General features: G+C 35.7%; 3 protein-coding genes and 1 long non-coding RNA gene across 6 annotated transcripts; 3 read left to right on the forward strand and 1 right to left on the reverse strand.

Moving 5' to 3' along the window:
- The first annotated feature begins 1,811 nt into the window (after positions 1-1,811).
- Positions 1,812-3,318, forward strand: LOC120161136 (tyrosine decarboxylase 1-like). The gene has a single exon (XM_039171400.1). It carries the CDS (start codon positions 1,812-1,814, stop codon positions 3,291-3,293), a length of 1,482 nt encoding a protein of 493 aa, XP_039027331.1. The 3' UTR covers positions 3,294-3,318.
- Positions 3,319-6,309: 2,991 nt separating this feature from the next.
- LOC120161300 (transcription factor BEE 1-like) lies at positions 6,310-7,689 on the reverse strand. The gene is made up of 6 exons (XM_039171577.1): positions 7,311-7,689; positions 7,128-7,229; positions 6,962-7,027; positions 6,821-6,889; positions 6,646-6,723; positions 6,310-6,533 (listed from the first exon to the last, which is right to left on the reverse strand). Exons 1-6 carry the CDS (start codon positions 7,623-7,625, stop codon positions 6,441-6,443), a joined length of 723 nt encoding a protein of 240 aa, XP_039027508.1. The 5' UTR covers positions 7,626-7,689; the 3' UTR covers positions 6,310-6,440.
- Positions 7,690-10,162: 2,473 nt separating this feature from the next.
- On the forward strand, positions 10,163-12,226 carry LOC120161302. 3 transcript variants are annotated; one of them, XM_039171580.1, is made up of 4 exons: positions 10,163-10,175; positions 11,331-11,526; positions 11,620-11,683; positions 11,832-12,226. In XM_039171580.1, the coding sequence occupies exons 2-4, from the start codon at positions 11,366-11,368 to the stop codon at positions 12,108-12,110; spliced, it is 504 nt and encodes a 167-aa protein (XP_039027511.1). In that variant the 5' UTR covers positions 10,163-10,175; positions 11,331-11,365; the 3' UTR covers positions 12,111-12,226. The 3 variants fall into 3 exon arrangements, with proteins under 3 accessions (XP_039027511.1, XP_039027509.1, XP_039027510.1); XM_039171578.1 differs by lacking the exon at positions 10,163-10,175 and adding an exon at positions 10,685-10,771 and having other exon boundaries at positions 11,328-11,526; XM_039171579.1 differs by lacking the exon at positions 10,163-10,175 and adding an exon at positions 10,695-10,771.
- A 1,773-nt stretch (positions 12,227-13,999) lies between these two features.
- On the forward strand, positions 14,000-15,185 carry LOC120161305. Its single transcript, XR_005519472.1, has 3 exons — positions 14,000-14,530; positions 14,628-14,750; positions 15,109-15,185. It is a non-coding gene; the product is annotated as an uncharacterized LOC120161305 (long non-coding RNA).
- The last annotated feature ends 3,078 nt before the right edge of the window (positions 15,186-18,263 follow it).

An 18,263-nucleotide genomic window follows, 5' to 3' on the forward strand; every position in this document is an offset into this window, starting at 1 on the left:
TATCTTATTATCAATCAGTCAATAAGAAACAAATGTGCAAAACGAAAGTAGTGGCCCTTGGTTGACACGAAGGATAAAGAATAGTTAAGGATAAATGGAAATCTAAGATTAGCGTCGTGCTTATAGCGTAAATGATTTGAGTTTGAATAAATAAGATTTTGTTTGTGTTTGTTTGTTTATTTGTAAATGTATTTATGTCGTTCGTTTAACGTTTGCGAACATGCTCATTTATATGTTTGCGAGCTTGTTCGTTTAGCGTTCATGAACATGTTTGTTTAACGGTCATTTATAAGTTCGAGGATATGTTCATTTGCAAGTTAAAAAATGGTAAAATTACGCCAGTAGTGCTTGAACTCCTTAAGCTTGATAGTTTAAACTCTAAATTTCACCATATGTCCAATTTAGTCCCTACATTCACTAATATTTAAAATGAAAAAAAATAAAAAGTAAATGAGCTTCTAAACGAACTTGTTAATGACCATAAATGAACGAGTCGATAAACGAGCTTGTTCATGAGCATAAACGAATGAGTCTATAAACAAGCTCGCTCATGAATATAAAAGAACCGAACACACATCTACTCGTGTTCGTTCGTTTATTAAATGAACATAAAAATTGAGTTCATACTCATTTATTTAGCATAACAAACGAACATAAATGAATGTTATATGGACGGTTCACGAACAGTTCACCGAACGCTCTACATATGAATGATGACGTGGTAGAAAAACTTAATTGATTTTTTAGCTGAAGTCAAAGGTGTAATTAATTTTAATTGAAAGTTAGAATACTTATTTAATTTTTAAGTAAAAAATAAGAATTTAAAAAAATATTAAAAATTTAAAAATATTATTAAAAAATAAAAGATATCAGAAGTTATAAAATGATAAATTAGTTTAAAAAATAAAATTTTAAAAATATCTATAAAATATTAAAAATTATGAGAAATTTTAACGAATAAGTTTTGGACTGTCTCCTTACTCCAAGAGTAGTATTATTTCTTGAACATATTTTCAATAGAATCAACTTTGTATCAAAATAATAATGACTTTTAAGATTTATTCATATGCGATTAAAATCGCTGTCTTGTGATTCTTCCTCACCACTACTGCTGATGATTCATAAGTTGAGTTCAACGGTCTCAGATTTGATGAACATATGCCACTTGTTTTTCATTTGGTTGCTTTGACTGTTGTCGGAGGCTACAATTGTCGCTATCCTCATTTGTTCTATTCATGTAATTGAATCTAGTTCATTGGAGTTTCGTTCTGCGTTCACTGGTGTGGTCTCTTTTCTCATAATACATTAATAATTATTACATTGAAATATAATTATAAAGTATGTTTCTAGGAGAAAAAAAAGGTGATAATAAGGCCAATAAAATGAAAAATAACCAACCTTAAACTGCCTTTGGGTTCCGCTTAATATGAACTTGCACAGCCTAACTCACCTGGGTATTGTTGCCGACGTTGGTGATGGCTATTTTGACGATTCTTTGGAAAATGTCACAGGGAAATATAATTAACGTGAAAAACGGATGATTTTATATTGAAAATGAATCATGGTAGTTAAGGTATTTCATGCCAATCAAACATCGAAAAATACGGATCGTGGAATGGTTTACACAAAATAAACAGACTCTAATATTAGACTCGTATTGAAGCACATTCACATTTGACATAGATTTTCAGTGGCTCAAATCAAACCAACTCGCCCCATGCATCCTGTGTTGTCTATATAACATGTGATCTGGATTACCCTACGGAATATTAGAAACTGCAAAGACCCGAAACTTTCATGTTCTCATGAAAATGAATAAAACCTCAGAGAAAAGCTTTCTTCCCCTAGACATACTGAGCTTCCAAGATGAGTCGAAAGCAGTGGTTGATTTCATTTCCGACTACTATAAAAACATCGAGAAATACCCCGTTCAAAGCATTGTCGATCCCGGATACTTGTCGTCCAAGTTACCCGATTCGGCTCCGTGTACCCCCGATTCACTAGAGGATGTACTCAATGATGTGAATCAACACATTTTACCAGGCCTTACTCATTGGCAAAGTCCTAATTTCTTTGCCTACTATCAAGCGAGTTCTAGCACTGCTGGATTCCTGGGAGAGATGCTTTGCTCTGCTTTTAATGTGGTTGGTTTCAACTGGATTTCGTCTCCGGCTGCCACAGAACTCGAATCTGTCGTCGTCGATTGGATGGGCAAAATGCTTAAATTGCCGTCTTCGTTCTTGTTCTCCGGAACAGGCGGCGGTGTCATTCATGGCACTACCTGTGAGGCTGTGGTTTGCACTTTGGCTGCTGCTCGAGACAAGGCCTTGAAAGAACTTGATAGTAATTGGGCGAATATAACCAAGTTCGTGGTTTATGCATCAGATCAAACTCATTTCACTTTCCAAAAGGCTGCGAAATTAGTCGGCATTCCCCCATCGAATTTCCGATTCCTTCAAACATCCTTCGCCACCGAATTTGCAATGTCACCCGAAGTACTTCGCTCAGCTATCAAAGATGATATCCGATCAGGCTTGGTGCCATTGTACATATGTGCAACCGTCGGGACAACTGCCTGCGGAGCTGTTGATCCTATTGCAGACTTGGGCAAAATTGCCAATGAATACAAGCTTTGGCTTCACATTGATGCAGCTCATGCAGGAAATGCTTGCATTTGCCCCGAATTCCGGCATTTCCTTGACGGAGTTGAACTCGCATCGTCTCTCAGCATGAATCCACATAAATGGTTTCTCACCAACATGGATTGTTGTTGCTTGTGGCTCAAGGAACCCCGTTTCTTAATCGATTCTTTGTCATCCAATCCGGAATATCTAGAAAACAACGCTAGTAAATCCAACGTTGTGGTGGACTACAAAGATTGGCAAGTCACATTGAGCAGACGGTTTCGGGCACTGAAGCTTTGGATTGTAATCCGCCGGATTGGCGTGGAAAACCTAATGCACCACATTCGTTCCGATGTCAACCTGGCTAAGCAATTCGAGGCACTCATAAAAGAAGATGACAGGTTCGAGATCGTGGTTCCGAGGAGGATCGCATTGGTTTTATTCAGGCTTAAGCCAGAGCAGGGGCTAGACGGCAGCGAATTAAACCGCAAACTACTGGACGCCATAAATTATAGTGGACGAGCTTTCATGACACAAGGAACGGTCTCTGGAATTTATGCCATTCGATGCGTTGTCGGAGCAACTCTGACCGAAGAGCGTCATATGAACGATCTATGGAGTCTCATTCAAGAAAAAGCTCAACTCGTATTGTTCCAATGCAGCCAGTAAATTTCGGATCTATACTTAATGCATTGACATTTTATATACAGTTAGTAAATTTAATGATCATGCGTAACTGAAAACGAATTTATTTTGATTTATTTTTAAAAGTAGTTTCTGATAATGTATCATTATTCAAATACAAAAACATTTGCCAATCACGCAAGATACCATCGCTGCCTGTTGGCCTCGGTTTCCCTCTCGCTTGCAAGAAACCACCACAGTCGGATTTATAAAGAAACTCTTGTTCATTCCTTCTGTTTTCTCTCTCTCTTTTGTTGTTGTTGTTGTTGCGGTACTCATTTATGTTGAGAATAACAAAATTTTACCACCGGATTATTCAAGTGGTAAGCAGATTGATCTCGCTTAAGCATGTCTCGAGTTCGAGGTCTTGTGTATACAGAAAATCCTTGCTGAGACTCATTATCAAAACCACATGTACGTCACATGTCGATCCATATTAGTCAAGGTAAAACTATGGAAAACCGAGAAGGTAATAAGTAAGAAAAAAATAACAACATTTTTGTTGGACCTAAATGAAACATAAGATTTATTCATTAAGTTATAATGGGTAGTTGCTAAAAGAAAAATAGATTCATAGCCATACATGGAAGATAATACTTGTTTTGAGATTAATTATCGTTATAATTCACGTGTATGTTTTTTTAAGAATAAGGCTTAGAGAATTCTGAGTGTAATTATAAATTATACGGATCAAATGAGAGAATGCAACCTTTCTTCATTAAATGTGGTTTGTATTACACTCAATTCTAATATATGTAGCTTATAACTTCTAATTTACTACTCGTTATTCAAAGTTTTAATATCAAGGACACTTTTAACATTCTTAACAGGGGAATTAAAAATATTTTCTGCATTGGTCTATCCCGACTTAAAGTCACAAATGAACTTGCGACATCGTTCAGCTCACATCGAACATGATAAATCCGTACCTCCCATGATAGAATCAACAGAAATCTTATTGCATCTGTAATAGTATTCCCTTCTAGCGCTAATGGTTCATGAAAGTATACCCATCAACAATATGTTTCAACTTCGACCTTTCTAAATCTCTTACTCCATGTATACTTTAAAGCATCATGTACTACTAATAACTCAGGAAGGGACACCCAATAGATTCCTTTTTTAAACTTCATGAAATGTCAAATAATTATCTTCCCCAATCATCACATATGACACGACCACATGCGGTGGCCCCATGGCCATCAATATTAACCTTTACCCAACCAAGGAGAGGACGTCTCCACTGCTTTGAGACATGCTAAACTACATACATCCTACAGTGCTCGAATCTAAGACTTCTAATGAGGACAACATTCTCTCTTATCACTAAGACCACTCACCATATAATTAAAGGCACGGTTAAGATCCGTTTTTTATTCAAAACTAATATAAAAACAATTAATGTCTATTATATCTTGAGTAACGTCTTTAATTTGGAAGACATTTCACACGTAAATCACTACATTGATGCTTCATTAGATTATGAGTTTAATGAACAACATTATAATGCATTGTTGTTTCATTTCATGTATTTAATAAAAGACGATACGGAGGTTCATTAATGCTTCTTTTAAGTTTTGAATGCAAACGGGATGATTCCTCGTAAAGTGAAGCATTTATGTCAGAAAAGTTTTTGATGGAAAAAAGTTCATACGGTCAACCCATACGTACAAAGGTTTGTGTAAATGTTCAAACTGTTAACTCTTCATTTGCACTGGTGCAAAAGTGTTCGACAGTTGTTCATACTATTTGACACTCAGATAAAAGGTTTGAGGTTGAATAGAATTTTCATTAACAGTGTTGACAAACCCATACTGCTCCCATCTTCTTATGAACATGATATGCCCCATTCAAACTGTCCTCTCCCTGTCCCATATTTTTTAATGCAATGCACCTGTATTTATTTTTCTATTTTTAATCCCCCCCACCAGCGCAATATGTTTATGCATTCCATAATTTCAATCATTCACCACATGAATTGGCAACATCTGTGAGATTCTGTTCATCAATGTATATGTTTTTGGACCCATTAGTTTTTGTCAATCCTAAGACTGTTTCTTTCCCTTTGTTGCTTGATGTTTGGATAGAGCAAAGTCTTGGTTATTATCCAAAGAAATGATGTTAACATTGCGTAAAGCTTTGTGAAAAGCAAGTGCTTTAAACCAACCAGTGATGCTCCAACACAATCGACTTATGAGCTATTGTTAATGTTCCAAATGTATTTGACTTGAGTGTTATTTTTTATGATTGATTTTGGAAACACATGGAAAGTTTGGCAATTATCAAGTCACTACTGGCAAAGTTGATTTCCCTTTGGATAGCTATCAAGCCTCGTAGTGTATGTCCGGTATTTATATCTCATATATATTTGGAAATGATTATGGGTATGATTATTGTTGATGGGAAAATGGTATTATGATGAGCGGTTCTCCTCTTTTTATTTAGGTGGAGATTCTCACCCAATAATTTTATGAAGAAGATAGAAAGTGGTGAATTCAAGAAGATGAAAAGTGAAGTGCTTGGAAAAAGAAAAGAGCACCCCCTTAGTCTTGGAAGGTGACTCGTACACTGACCTTTGGTGTCAAGCCTAGGGTAATGACTACTATTTATAGGTTAACAGATTAAATAGATTTGTTTGTCATATGACAGATTTGGTTATGGGAGATCATGTGAACTTGACAATAGTCATGTCAAAGGATTATAATTGGTTGGAAGATATAAAACTCTGATGGCCTCTTGGGATCTTCGGAGGCTATGAAACCATGGAATCTTTGATATTACTGATGGTGAATGAGTGACTACGGAGGTACAACTGAATGTGGTCTGAGGAAGACCTACGTAGGATGACTTTCGCAGAGGAGATCCAGAAAAATATAACAATTATACATTTTTTTTTGAAAATAACAATTATACATATAAATATATAAATGAGGTAGATCTCTTGATGTAGTGTAAAATCTTTTATTTTTCACCTTTTAAGATAGTTGAATGAGTAAAAATGAATGCAAATAGTTATAATTTTCATTAGGACAATTGATATCTAACTAGACAGATTTGATTTGCAGGAAAGTGAGGTAGGAAGCATATTGATTTGCTTTATAAGAAACAAAAAATAAAGGGCCAAAAGTGCAGTCAAAGTGGCCATGTCAAATGGAAGCAATCCTCTTCTCCATATCCATCTTTTGCCCATTTCTCCATCTTTTGTCCTACATGTGAACTTGTCCCCTGCATCATTTAGCTTCCACAATCACTCATTTTGACTAGACACACACAATAAGCTTAGCTTTTTATTTCATTTTACATGATTATGTTGGAAATGAAGTTGCTTGATGTATACCTGTGTCTTTTTGATGTGTTCGATTTCCGAGTTCAGGTCACAAGAAGCAGCCGCTGCCGCGAGCTCCATAGAAAGAAACTGAAATTAGAAGAAAAGTTTGTTCATAAGGTTTTTGTAGTATTTACTTGAGAGCTAAGAAACATGAAGTTTTGTTTTTACAGGGCATTCAATTTACCTCTACTTGGTTTTGCAATGAATGAACATAATTGATTATTTCATCCAGCATAACAGCCATCCCCATCGTCTGTTGAAATCATACACAAGTGCTAAATCATGTATGTTCATTTCAAAATAAAGAAGAGATTCACTCAAGTACCTTGTGGCATCCTGGAACAAGGTCCTGCAAGTACCTCATTTTTTCATTTATTTTCTCCCTTCTTACCTGATAAAAGAAAGTGAGGCAGTGTTAGTAGCAACTTAAGTCATATTTTCATTGTTTTCTTCATAGGATCGTTTATTTGAACAAGAACAGATAAACCTACCCTTTCTGCTAAGCTATGACTGTCAGTAGCTTGGCCCCTTTTTGCTCTTACATGAATTACTTTCTCCTCGTTTTTCGCTTTGGTCTTCGCTTTCTGTAATCTCTGAAAAAAAAACCCATCAACAATTTGTTAAAAAGAGATGTATATAAAGGCTCAAACCTCGAAAACAAGTGGATCACACACATTTCTTTTCCTGGTATTGGTGTTTCCTCCATGTTCATTAGTGGAAACCACTGGAGACATGGTGCTCAGTTGTTGTTCCACGGCTTTCCTTTTCTTGCTTTTGAACAAAACATGTTGGTTCTCGACCGCCATCGAAGTATGATCGGTTGGTGTTGCAGTAAGACTGCCTGTGAGCACGGCTGGAAAATCGGGTAATCGGTGGGCCAACAAGGTTTCTAGTGAGAAGTCAGCAGCTATGTTGAAATTATCCAACAAATTTGAACTCAGCTCTGAAGACTGCTTTGTCATTTCCATGCCTATATCCATTTCTGACATAGGCTGAGAGAAGTCCTAATACCCTGCAGGTGTTGTCTCAACTCCACTGGTTTAGAAGGCAAATTACGGACCTCAATTATGAAATATATTATAAACAGATATATATATATATATATTTATCTCTCTGTGTGTGTGTGTATAGGGGTAGCTCAGTTTTTTGAATAAAGTAAAAATTGAAAACACATGGGAGTTCCAAGTAGAGATTTCTTTATCTGATCCTGAACATTTTTCTTTTGGTAGGCTCCATTGAGAAGATTACAGATATCCAAATGGGATGGGCCATTGCAACTTTTGAAGTGGAGTGCAAACACCGGAATATATGTGGTTTGATGTTGCCTTTTTTCTGTCATGGAAAAAGATGGTATAAGGTTCATGACTTGTAGTCTATGTTACAAGGATGCACCGGCTACGCCTGCTGTAACGATGTCGACGTGACATGAAACTGGTGTCGACCTCGCATGTCCACGATTGCACTAATCAGAGTAAAATAAATTTTAAAACAATTATTCTCCACAACATTAATTCCTTTCGTTTCATTTTTATTATACTTATTTTTGTTAATAAATTTGTTTTACAATAGTATTTTTCTAAACATTTAAAAACGATTTTTATACCATTATTAAAACATAAATGAAATCAGTTTATTGGGCTTCTCATCGATGCATTTCCTATGGACTGAATTTGAAACCCATTGAGTCATACATGATCATTATTGTGATGGTAAAAAAAGGACTCAAATGATATATTTTTTTTACTATGAAACGTCGGCTGGAAAATTTATTAAAACCAGAAAAACGTTCAAGTGGGGCACTCAAAACCCCTTGGAACTCCAAGTCATTAACAAATGAACTAAATAGCCGAAAAACTAGTCCTAAAATAAAGCAAAGATAAATCACCACCGAGAAGCAGCCGGCCTTTCGTTTCCTTGCGAATAAACAATAATCGACGAACGAGCATCAAGGACAGTAGAAAAACAAAACTAAATGGAACCTGTTCTCAGAACTCAGGGACCATAACCCGCCAACTAAGGAGGGTGCAGCCACCGTCGATCCTCCACCGCCTGAAGAGACACACGAGTAGGAGCCTCCTCAACCTAAAATTGATTATCATCGTTAGAAACGACTATAGTCGCCAAAGTGTGCGCATCTCGATTAGCCGATCGTGGGACATGATGGAAGGAACATGCATGTAGGGAAGCGGCCAATCTTCGACCATCCATGATTAGAACACCGATTTCAGACAAATCTGCTTTCGTCGAGGCTAGTTGCATCACCACCGACCGCGAGTCACCCTCAAAAGTGACATGCTTTAATTCCAAATCCAGAACCAACTGGATCACGTGGATGGCAGCTATCGCTTCAACAGCGAAAGCAGAGGTAACCCTTTCGATTCTAGGCCTGCAAGCCCCTACAATATGACCTTCATCGTCTCGAACTATCACCCCTGACCACCCCTTGTTTCTTGAATATATGAAGCTAGCATCGAGGTTGGCTTTTACCCATGGGACAAAAGCCTGAACTCTGCTGTGGACAATTTCATACTATTTACTGTAGGATCTTACGAAGGAGACAAACTCATCTACTGATGTAAGTTTACTCGCATGATAATTTCTAGCATACCGGATAACCCTGATTATTGTCAAACAATCTCCTTGCTTGCTCACTGGTAGTTTTTAAAAACTAAACTTAGCCATTCTTTAACTGTCCACACTGAGCCATGCGCAGGCCAGTGGAATTGAAATCTAGCCCAGCAATCTCGAATCACATTCTCAATCGATTTGAATGTTTGGGGCACCTAAGACAGAACGAAATAGAGGAGATCATCCAATAGCATAGGTTTTGCATAATTGGGGCTAGATTATGGATGAATTTCTACCATTGGAGCTTGATCTTTCGTTGACAGTCACTCGCCCATAACTTTCTGAATATTTGGAAGCCACCTCATCCCCAAATAAAAGACCATAACTTTTTGTTTTTCTAGCATAGAGTCTGATTTTTTCACCACTCCACTCCACACCATACAATCATCAATCGCCAAAGAAGGGGGATGGATAAAATTTTATCAGATACCAGCCCCGAAAAGTGCCCAGGAATCAATTGATTAAATCAGACACCCATGTCATTATACCTGACCTAGGGCTACTTATCCTCACCAGAGGAGACTCCGGTAACCAAAAATCATTCTAGATAGAAATAACAATGCCTGATCCAACCCTCCATCGGACACCCATTTCCAACAATCTCCTTGCTTAGCCAATAGGGCAATGTTGAACTTCACAAAGCCTCTAAATTCCAAGCCTCCACTATCCTTTAGTTCACAAAAGGAATTTCCATGAGCACCAATAGTTTCCTTTTTTCTTTGGTGATTTTTGTCACCAAAAGCGGGTCAACACCCTTTCCATTCCGATACATAAGTTTTTGGGAAGGAGGAAGCAATTCATTGCAAATAAAGCGATCGCCTACAACACCACTTGATAAAGATTTCTTTGCCACCTTGCAATAGGAATTTTATGTTCCAGGAGTTAATACGAGTAATACGTTTTTCCTTAAGGTAAACGAAAGCTCTCTTCTTATGATGCAATTACTATATTAAATATATATATTGACTTATTTGAGTCTTGTAATTGCATTACATGATTAATTTGTTTATATATTTATGAAGTATAAAAAAATAAGAAAATATATATTTTAACAAAACAACTCAATTGACGAGGAATTGATTTTACGTTAACCTGTAAAAAAAAGTGCTCACAACTTAAAATTGTGTGATCAAGATATAAACTTACTCATAATTAAGTGATCAGATTATAAAGTTATAAAAAAATTAACATCCCTCGTACACTTAACGACAAGATGACTTGATTGTTATAATTAATGAATATACTGGTGTGATTATAAGTTTTAAAAATACGATGATTGATTTGTATATTTACACATAATGTTATGCATTGTGATATAATTTAGTCACTTTTAATAGATCTCAAAAAAAAAATTAGACACTTCAAATAAGTTAAAAAAACGGTGTCGTATTACAATGATACAATTGCGCTGAATTTAAGTTCCTCCACCCTCAGAGGTTTTCTTTTTCCACTTCGTGGCACCCACCCTGTCTCTACTTTTTCTTCTTCCGAGGGATTACTCCTTCAGGTAATCTAATCTGAAAAAAGAAAAGATCAAATATTCATCTTTCATGGACAATCAATTTTATGAACTCCTCTAAAATTTTCAATTTTGTTCATGTAGAGATATGTCTTTTTTTTCTCTCTCTTCTCTCTCTCTCTCTCTCTTTCTTTTCTCTATTTCTATTTTTGTTCCATTAGAAAAGCGAATCTGTGTTGTTCAAAGTTCAGTGTTTCCATAACAGATCTGTTAAGTTTTTAGCTGTAATAGTTGAATCTACCAACTGGATATATCATTCCTAATTAATTTTCTCTTAATTAATCCCTAGAGTTTCGTTTGTTCTTTGAACTCTCTTTTTAATCGTATAAATCCGTGGATTTTGCTACAATTGACCTCACAAACCCGTGTTATTGAAGGTCTGGATCTAGATCTGTGGTTTTCTTCGGTTCTACTTTTTGTTTTTTTATTGGATGTTGTTATAATTGACGAAATCAAAACTAAAGTTGAGTTTCGCTACTTTAATTTTCTAATTCAGCTTGAGTTTGTTAGATCTAGATGTTGACTTTTGTTTTGTTTATTTCAGTAGTCGTTCTTTACGAAGCTCTTAGCTTTTGAGCGAAGATGAATCCCTGCAATCTTCAACGGAACGCTGCCGTTTCTGCTTTTGAGGAGATTAGAGGGCTGATCTCAATCTCTGATGGCGGCCCTGTGGTTTGCCCTAAGCCTAGACGAAATAGGGTTCTTGCCAACAACCCCGTCAGGCCCTTGAGATTGCATATGAGGTATAATTTCTTTTATTTCTACTCTCTTTATTTGGTTTTCTGGTTTGATTTTTAGGGTTTATGATTCAGTTGAATTATGTGTTCTTGTTGCAGTCATCAAGCCGAGGTAAATGATTTAAAAGCTGGTGCAGAGCTTCTAGATATCATCCTCAAGAAGGTACTTTGGATTCTGAAAGATGAATAATTTATTTATTTTTGTTTTGATTTTAAATATCGAGTCTGATATTGTTCGGTAAACACGTGTTGGATGCATATTTATGTTTGAGTATGAGCAATATTGGTTTACAATCTTTGTTTTGCAGCAGGATATGGAGACAGAACAATCTGCACCAGAGGTAGCATCATCACCCCCGTTTTTTTGTGGTTCACCTCCAAGTAGGGCTGCGAACCCACTTGTGCACGATGCTCGATTTGGTGATGAAAGAATTGCATCATTGCAAGTTCCATCTCCGTCATCGTCATTGGCACACAAAGTAGGGTGTGTTAGGATGACGTTTGGCCTTAAACAGCCCACAGTTAGAGTAGAAGGATTCGATTGCCTTAACAGGGATCGGCAGAATTCGAGCATCCCTGCTATGGCTTAGAAACTTAAATTTAAATCAAAAGTGTAAATAGAAGGAAAGCTAGATGCCACCACCGTCCATTGATTCAGAAGCCGAAGCAAGATTAACAAGGGAGGAGTTTTGGGTATTTTTGAGAAAAAGTGAGAATGAATAGACGAGTTTCTGTCTAGTAGTGTGTATATATTTATATATTTGAACATGATGATGTGTTTTTTTGCTGCTATTGGATTACTAATATTTACTGCTTGGAAGGGGAGACGAGCCGGGGAGCAGACATTGGTTGTGAATTAAATGCTATGGGATTTAGCAAAATCCTGTTTTTTGTTGTAATATATGGATTTGGGTTTTTTTTTTTATTCTGGTGGTCACCATGGGAAAACAAGGAGGAAAAAGTGCATAGAACCAGTAGGTGGTCTAGTCTGAATTTTGTTGCACTACTATTATTCTGTAAATGTATTTTGGTAATTGTTCAATGTGAATATTATTTATCTTTTTCGAGCTTTATCTGATGCTTGCTTTTGGGGCAATATGAGCTCCCCCTGATGAATGGCGGCCATGCCGATTGTCCTAAAAAGTTAAAATGTTGTATTTGGACCATAACGCGGCTTTGAATATTCTACTAATATTGTATTTATTATATTTATATTGGAACTTTTATACATTCATTTACATGAAAAACACACACACGAATAATACACTATTTTGTCTACCCTAACATCTTAATTACTAATTAAAAATATATAGACAACCACACTTTAAAATATTAATTTCTCCTTATTTTTTTGTTTATTATTCGTTACTGTAAACTTTTAACATTGAATTTTATGATTGTGAATATTTCAATTTACTTCATATATATACAACTAATAACTAGTTGGTTTGATTAGATAAAATATTAGATCTCTTAAATAAAGTCAGGTATTTAAATCTTATCACATGTTTGGGTTGAAATGTTAGGTTTTAGTATTTAACATTTAAATTTTAAAATTAAAATTTATGTTAATTTCATAAATAAAACATACAGTAATATAGTATTGAACATTATTTGTGAAGGTTATTTAAAAAAACATTATTTGTGAAAAAAATAAAACTCAACTACACATTTATGAAAAAAATAATCCAAAATATATTTAAATCTAAATTATCTGAAATAAACCAACAACACGTTTCTAATTCAAAAATAAAAAAGTTACAAGACAACTTCTGTACGACATCGTTTTTCGGTTGGCTAATATTTGAAACGGTTCTTGTTTTATTTTTTTTTATTTTTTTTTCAATTTTCTGCCAATAGTTGAGTGAACCAACTTTCCACCGCGCCTTGTTTTTTTAACTCTATACTTTGAACAATTCTCTTTGCCTTTCTTCTCTCCATAAATTCTGTAAGTCAATAATATTTCTTCATTTTCTACGTTTAAAAGTTCATAATTTATCTTTTATTTTATTCCTTGTTTGGAATTTAATGATCATGAAAAAAAAAACATTTGCTTTGATGGGTATATATATTCCTATGAGTGATTGTTGAATGCATGGAAAATAGCCGGCATTTTTGAAACTTAGTCTTAAGTTTCAGTGTTGATGTTTTAAGAACCGTGTTGATTAACTTGTTTGACTGGTAGGAACCCTTTGTAATGGATGGACAGGATATTTTGTTGAAATGATCAAGCCAAATTAGTCTTTTGATAGCTGTTAGAGAAAGCCTCGTGAAAATGGGGAAATGAAGAGGCAAGAGGATGAAGAAAATAGCAGAAGCAGTATTGGAAACTGATTAAAGTTCCTCTTTCCTTTACTTTTTTTTATCCTTTCTTTTCTTTATAATTTTTCTTAAATGATTCATTTTAGAGAGATTATAAACTTTCCATAAGAAAAGGTGAACCAGGAACTAGAAGCATCTAATTACCTAAACACCTAGACGAATACCGAGAAGGCAGAAAATAGAAAAGAATTCCTTCTAATTCTTCATAATTCACCGGTGTCCTGCAGTTTCAGAAAGTTAAGCATAAAATACCAAGGGTATGCTATACCCTAATTTCATGTTCTACAATTTATTTAAATACTCTCGGCAAATTCTTTTAAGGATAAATGAATTCGCAAATGGAAATTGTACGAGTAGCCTTATCTTTTGCAGAGGTATCAATATCTGTTCTTGATACTAATATCTGTTCTGAATGCTTCGTAGATTTCCATGCGTGAACAACTTCAGTTGTTATTCTAATTTCTTACTGTTACTCTTACCACCAATGTGGAATATGAATTCAACATATTCCGAATTCCTTGAAGTACTCGTTAATGTTATTATGCATGATTGTTTCTTTTAATTTTATGAATAAAAAGTACCAAAGCAACCCGCGGCAACCATCGAGGTTCAGAACATGAAATGATTTGCATCTTGATTTGGTTTAACCAAGAAACTTATGGGACAATTTTGTGGGGAAACTTCTATGGTAAGGCATATAGGATTCAATGCTTTTCTCTTTTGAGTTTATTTGCTAAATTTGTCTCAAACTATCATTTTCATGTTCCCCTTTCAGTTATTGACAGGAAGAAAGTAGGGAGGACAGTGAAATCATGTTTGTTCATGATCTAGCAGCGAAGTTGAGTACCGGAAAAGGCATACAGACTCTTTTCCAGTTTTCTGGTCTACCAGTAGCTAAGCCTGATATGGTATCGATTTATTGGCAGCATTTTTTTTTTACATTTTATCAAATGTTGTTGACCCTGAAAACTTTGTATTAAAGTCTTTAGTTTAATATGAATATTTACCCCTAATTTACGGCATGCCGGCCTTTGGTTCTGACTTTAAGCGATCGCAGTTTCTGTGTATTGTTTCACTATACTTGTATCAATTTTCTTTCTATTTAATGAAAATGCTATTTACGTATGTGTGCATGCATGCATGTCTATCTGTACGGGCACGTATTTTTTCTTCGGATATTTTAGGTCAATTGGCATGTTGTTTTAAAACTTGAAGGATGTTCATTTTTCCTGACAATAACAATATCAATGCTCTCTGTTCAATTAGGTAACATCCTCCTCCGGTATTCGAGTTTTATCAAACCATTACAGCTTAGGCGACTGGTCTTATCAGGTAAGCAAAGACTTTGGTAAGAAATCATGCTCTTTAATAATATGCAGATTTTATTTGCATAAGCTTGGATTTTATTCACACACTTTAAAAAATACAATCAAACCTGTGTAGATAAACACGTCTAGGATTTTAAAAAATGGTCCGCGACCGCGATTTTGGCCGCGATATAGTGGTTTCGCCGCTGTCCGAGTTACCTGCGACGGTCGCAACAGCGTCCGCGACAGCCGCAATCATGATAAATCCGAAATAACCGCGACCGCGATTTAAAACCCTGAACACGTCTTACACACCATTTATAGAGTCATGGACTTAATTTTGTGAAAATCCATTTTAATCATCTTATATTGGAAATTCAAAGGTGAGATTAATGAAAAGCCTGAAGGTATTTTCAAAATGTTAAATATGGTAACTTGTCATAAATTTGTATTTATCAGTTTGTATTGGCCCTCTAATGTAAATTTTTAAAAAATTCCATTTAAAACAATATATATATATATTGTAAGCAATTGTGTGAGTAATTCTTTTGGGGTCTAATTATTTGAATTGGCGTGAAAGAGTAAGGCACCGTTGAAGCAAAGAAGAAAAAAGAAAGCATTAATTTTGACTCCCAAACAAAAACAACCTCCTCAATCCTCATGCAAGCGGTTACGCTTTTCAAAACATGAAGGGTATCATTGAAGACATACACAAAAGCATGAATTGTAATTTTGTCAAAACAAGGATGAAAGTTATTTCCATCTGATGCCTCACAAACTCAAAAAATTGTCAGTTGATGGGTCCCACAGCTTGCATGGGCTCTTATTTCCACGTGGCCTTCTTGCACGGCCACGTAAAGTTTAAGTTTTTGAAACGCTCATCCTTTTCACAGTTGATTATCTCATGGAGCATCAACTGTTAGGCAGATTTCTTGACATGGTAAGTTCATTATGACTGTGAGAGTAGGCTCGTTTTCATCGAGGAAATGGAAAAACCTAGATTTTTTTTCTCACTTGACAAACATGCTACGTTTTACTGCCCCTTACAAGGTCCTATATAATCCAGCCCACATTTGCACTGTCTTTCTCACAAAACACTCTCTCTCTGTCTCTGTCTTTCTCTCTCTTTTTGGTACCTTCTTCTTTTGCTGAGAAAAGCCTTTCATTCCCCCCCCCCTCTCTCTCTCTCAGTCTCTCTTGCTCAATGAAGAAAGCTAAGGTTAACCCTGTGTATGAAGGGAAAGGAAGGGAGAGAAGCAAAGGGAACTCATCAAAGAGTGCGAGAATGATTGCAAAGGGAAGAAGAAACGGAGTTAGGACTATGAAAACTCTTTCAATCTTTCCCGATAACCAGTCGATGGTGACAAGGTCGATGGCGACGCAGACGATGGAGCTGGAAGGCGAAGGAACGTTGTACAAGGTCGAGATCACTCAGGCTCGGTAGAGGAGATGAATGATGATAAAAAGCCTACGGAGCAGAGCAGGAGCAGCAGCCAGTCAACGAGGTGGTAGCTGTTGGAGACGATGAGGAGATGTTGTTCTTGGATGACTTGCCAATGATATGTAATTATGAGGAGGGATGGCCGTGTTTCAATGTTGGGTATGGCTGGGGTTCGCATAATTGGAGGATCTAAAAATTTATAGATGGAGTCTAAAATTTTAATTTTCTTTTATTAAAAATAATAAAATAATAGGGGTGCAATTTTTTTTCTATTTTTCTTTAACCTATTATACTAAATTTCACTATTATAATCTATTTTCGTCCCTCTAAAATTGACAAGTTCGTATTTCTTTAAATTTTAGAAGTTTGTCCTCCAATATAAAATTATGCGTTAGTCTTTGGCACACCCGATTGTAAGATTGCATTTGTTGGTGTTGTAAGGTTTGTAAATATCAACTAGTTCAATGAACTGTCTGAACAATTTTTGTTGCAGCTAGGTGTGAAGCATTTATCAGGGACTTCATATGTAAGGACATCTTAATAGGTTAGAGTTCGAGCCAGCGCAAGTAGTACGGAAGGCTATTCATTGATATCAATGCTGGATTAATGGCTTAGATATACGTCTTTTATGCTGCGATTTGGTTAATGTTTTGTGATTTAAGATAGTTTCATGGGGTAGATATCATTCAACAAATTGCACCTTGTGATGTAGCGTCTTTGAATGCAAAGATAAACTACTACTACAAAAGTATTGCATAACGTAAAGCGACATTGCCGATACCACAGCTTTAATGAGAATTTTACTCCCGGCTTGAGATGGGAAGTTCCTTTCCAAAGGAGATTTAGTCATGGATAGAACATGTTTCTTTCCTCTACCTCATATGGATGGGGGTGGGTAAGGTACTATGAAGAATGGTCTATGTGAATTACCAAGAGAGGCAAACAAGTCCTTCTGTCGATTCAAATTAAGAGAGAAGAAAATATTCGTTTTGTTGAGGTTAAGAGTATGACCCCAGGCTTCTATTTGAACCAAGACAATCAAGTGTAGAATTGGTGCTCAAATATTTGTCGAACAGGAAAGAACAGTCGTCAGTAAATAAGAGATGTGTGTACTAAAAAATATTACGAACAAATATTTTCTTCTAATCACCCAAAATATTTAAAAAATAAATAAATAAATAAATCTTTTTTATTAAAGTATCGGTGTCCTTGGCTCTAAAAACCTGGCATCGCCTCTACCGTTGGCGAAGAGGTATGGTGATAAGAGGATCAATCTGACGGAGTTTGTGCTTCATTTGGATATTACCTCTTTGCTCTCCATCAACAATGATAGAGAGAATGGTTGTCACACATTCTATAACATGTGCAATCCAAAAATCACTAAATCCTCCCCCCTCCCCCCCCCCATTTTTGTTATGTTTTCAAATACAAATCTATTTCACGCCCCAAAATATGGGTCAACAGTTCGGGGGGTAAAAGTGTCAATTTTTTTTGTTTGAATGATTTAACTATGTTAATAGACAGCGACTTGGTCTAATTTGATTAAATAAAAAAACTATAATTTAAATGAAAGTTGAAGTTAAAGTTCAATAATCTAAAATATAAATTACTCAAAAATATAATATAAACTTCTAAAAGTTTTTTCTTTTCCTCATTGCATTAAGATTAACAAC

Source organism: Hibiscus syriacus, unplaced genomic scaffold (assembly GCF_006381635.1).
Source record: "Hibiscus syriacus cultivar Baekdansim isolate YM2019G1 unplaced genomic scaffold, ASM638163v2 tig00111398_pilon, whole genome shotgun sequence".
NCBI lineage: Eukaryota > Viridiplantae > Streptophyta > Magnoliopsida > Malvales > Malvaceae > Hibiscus > Hibiscus syriacus.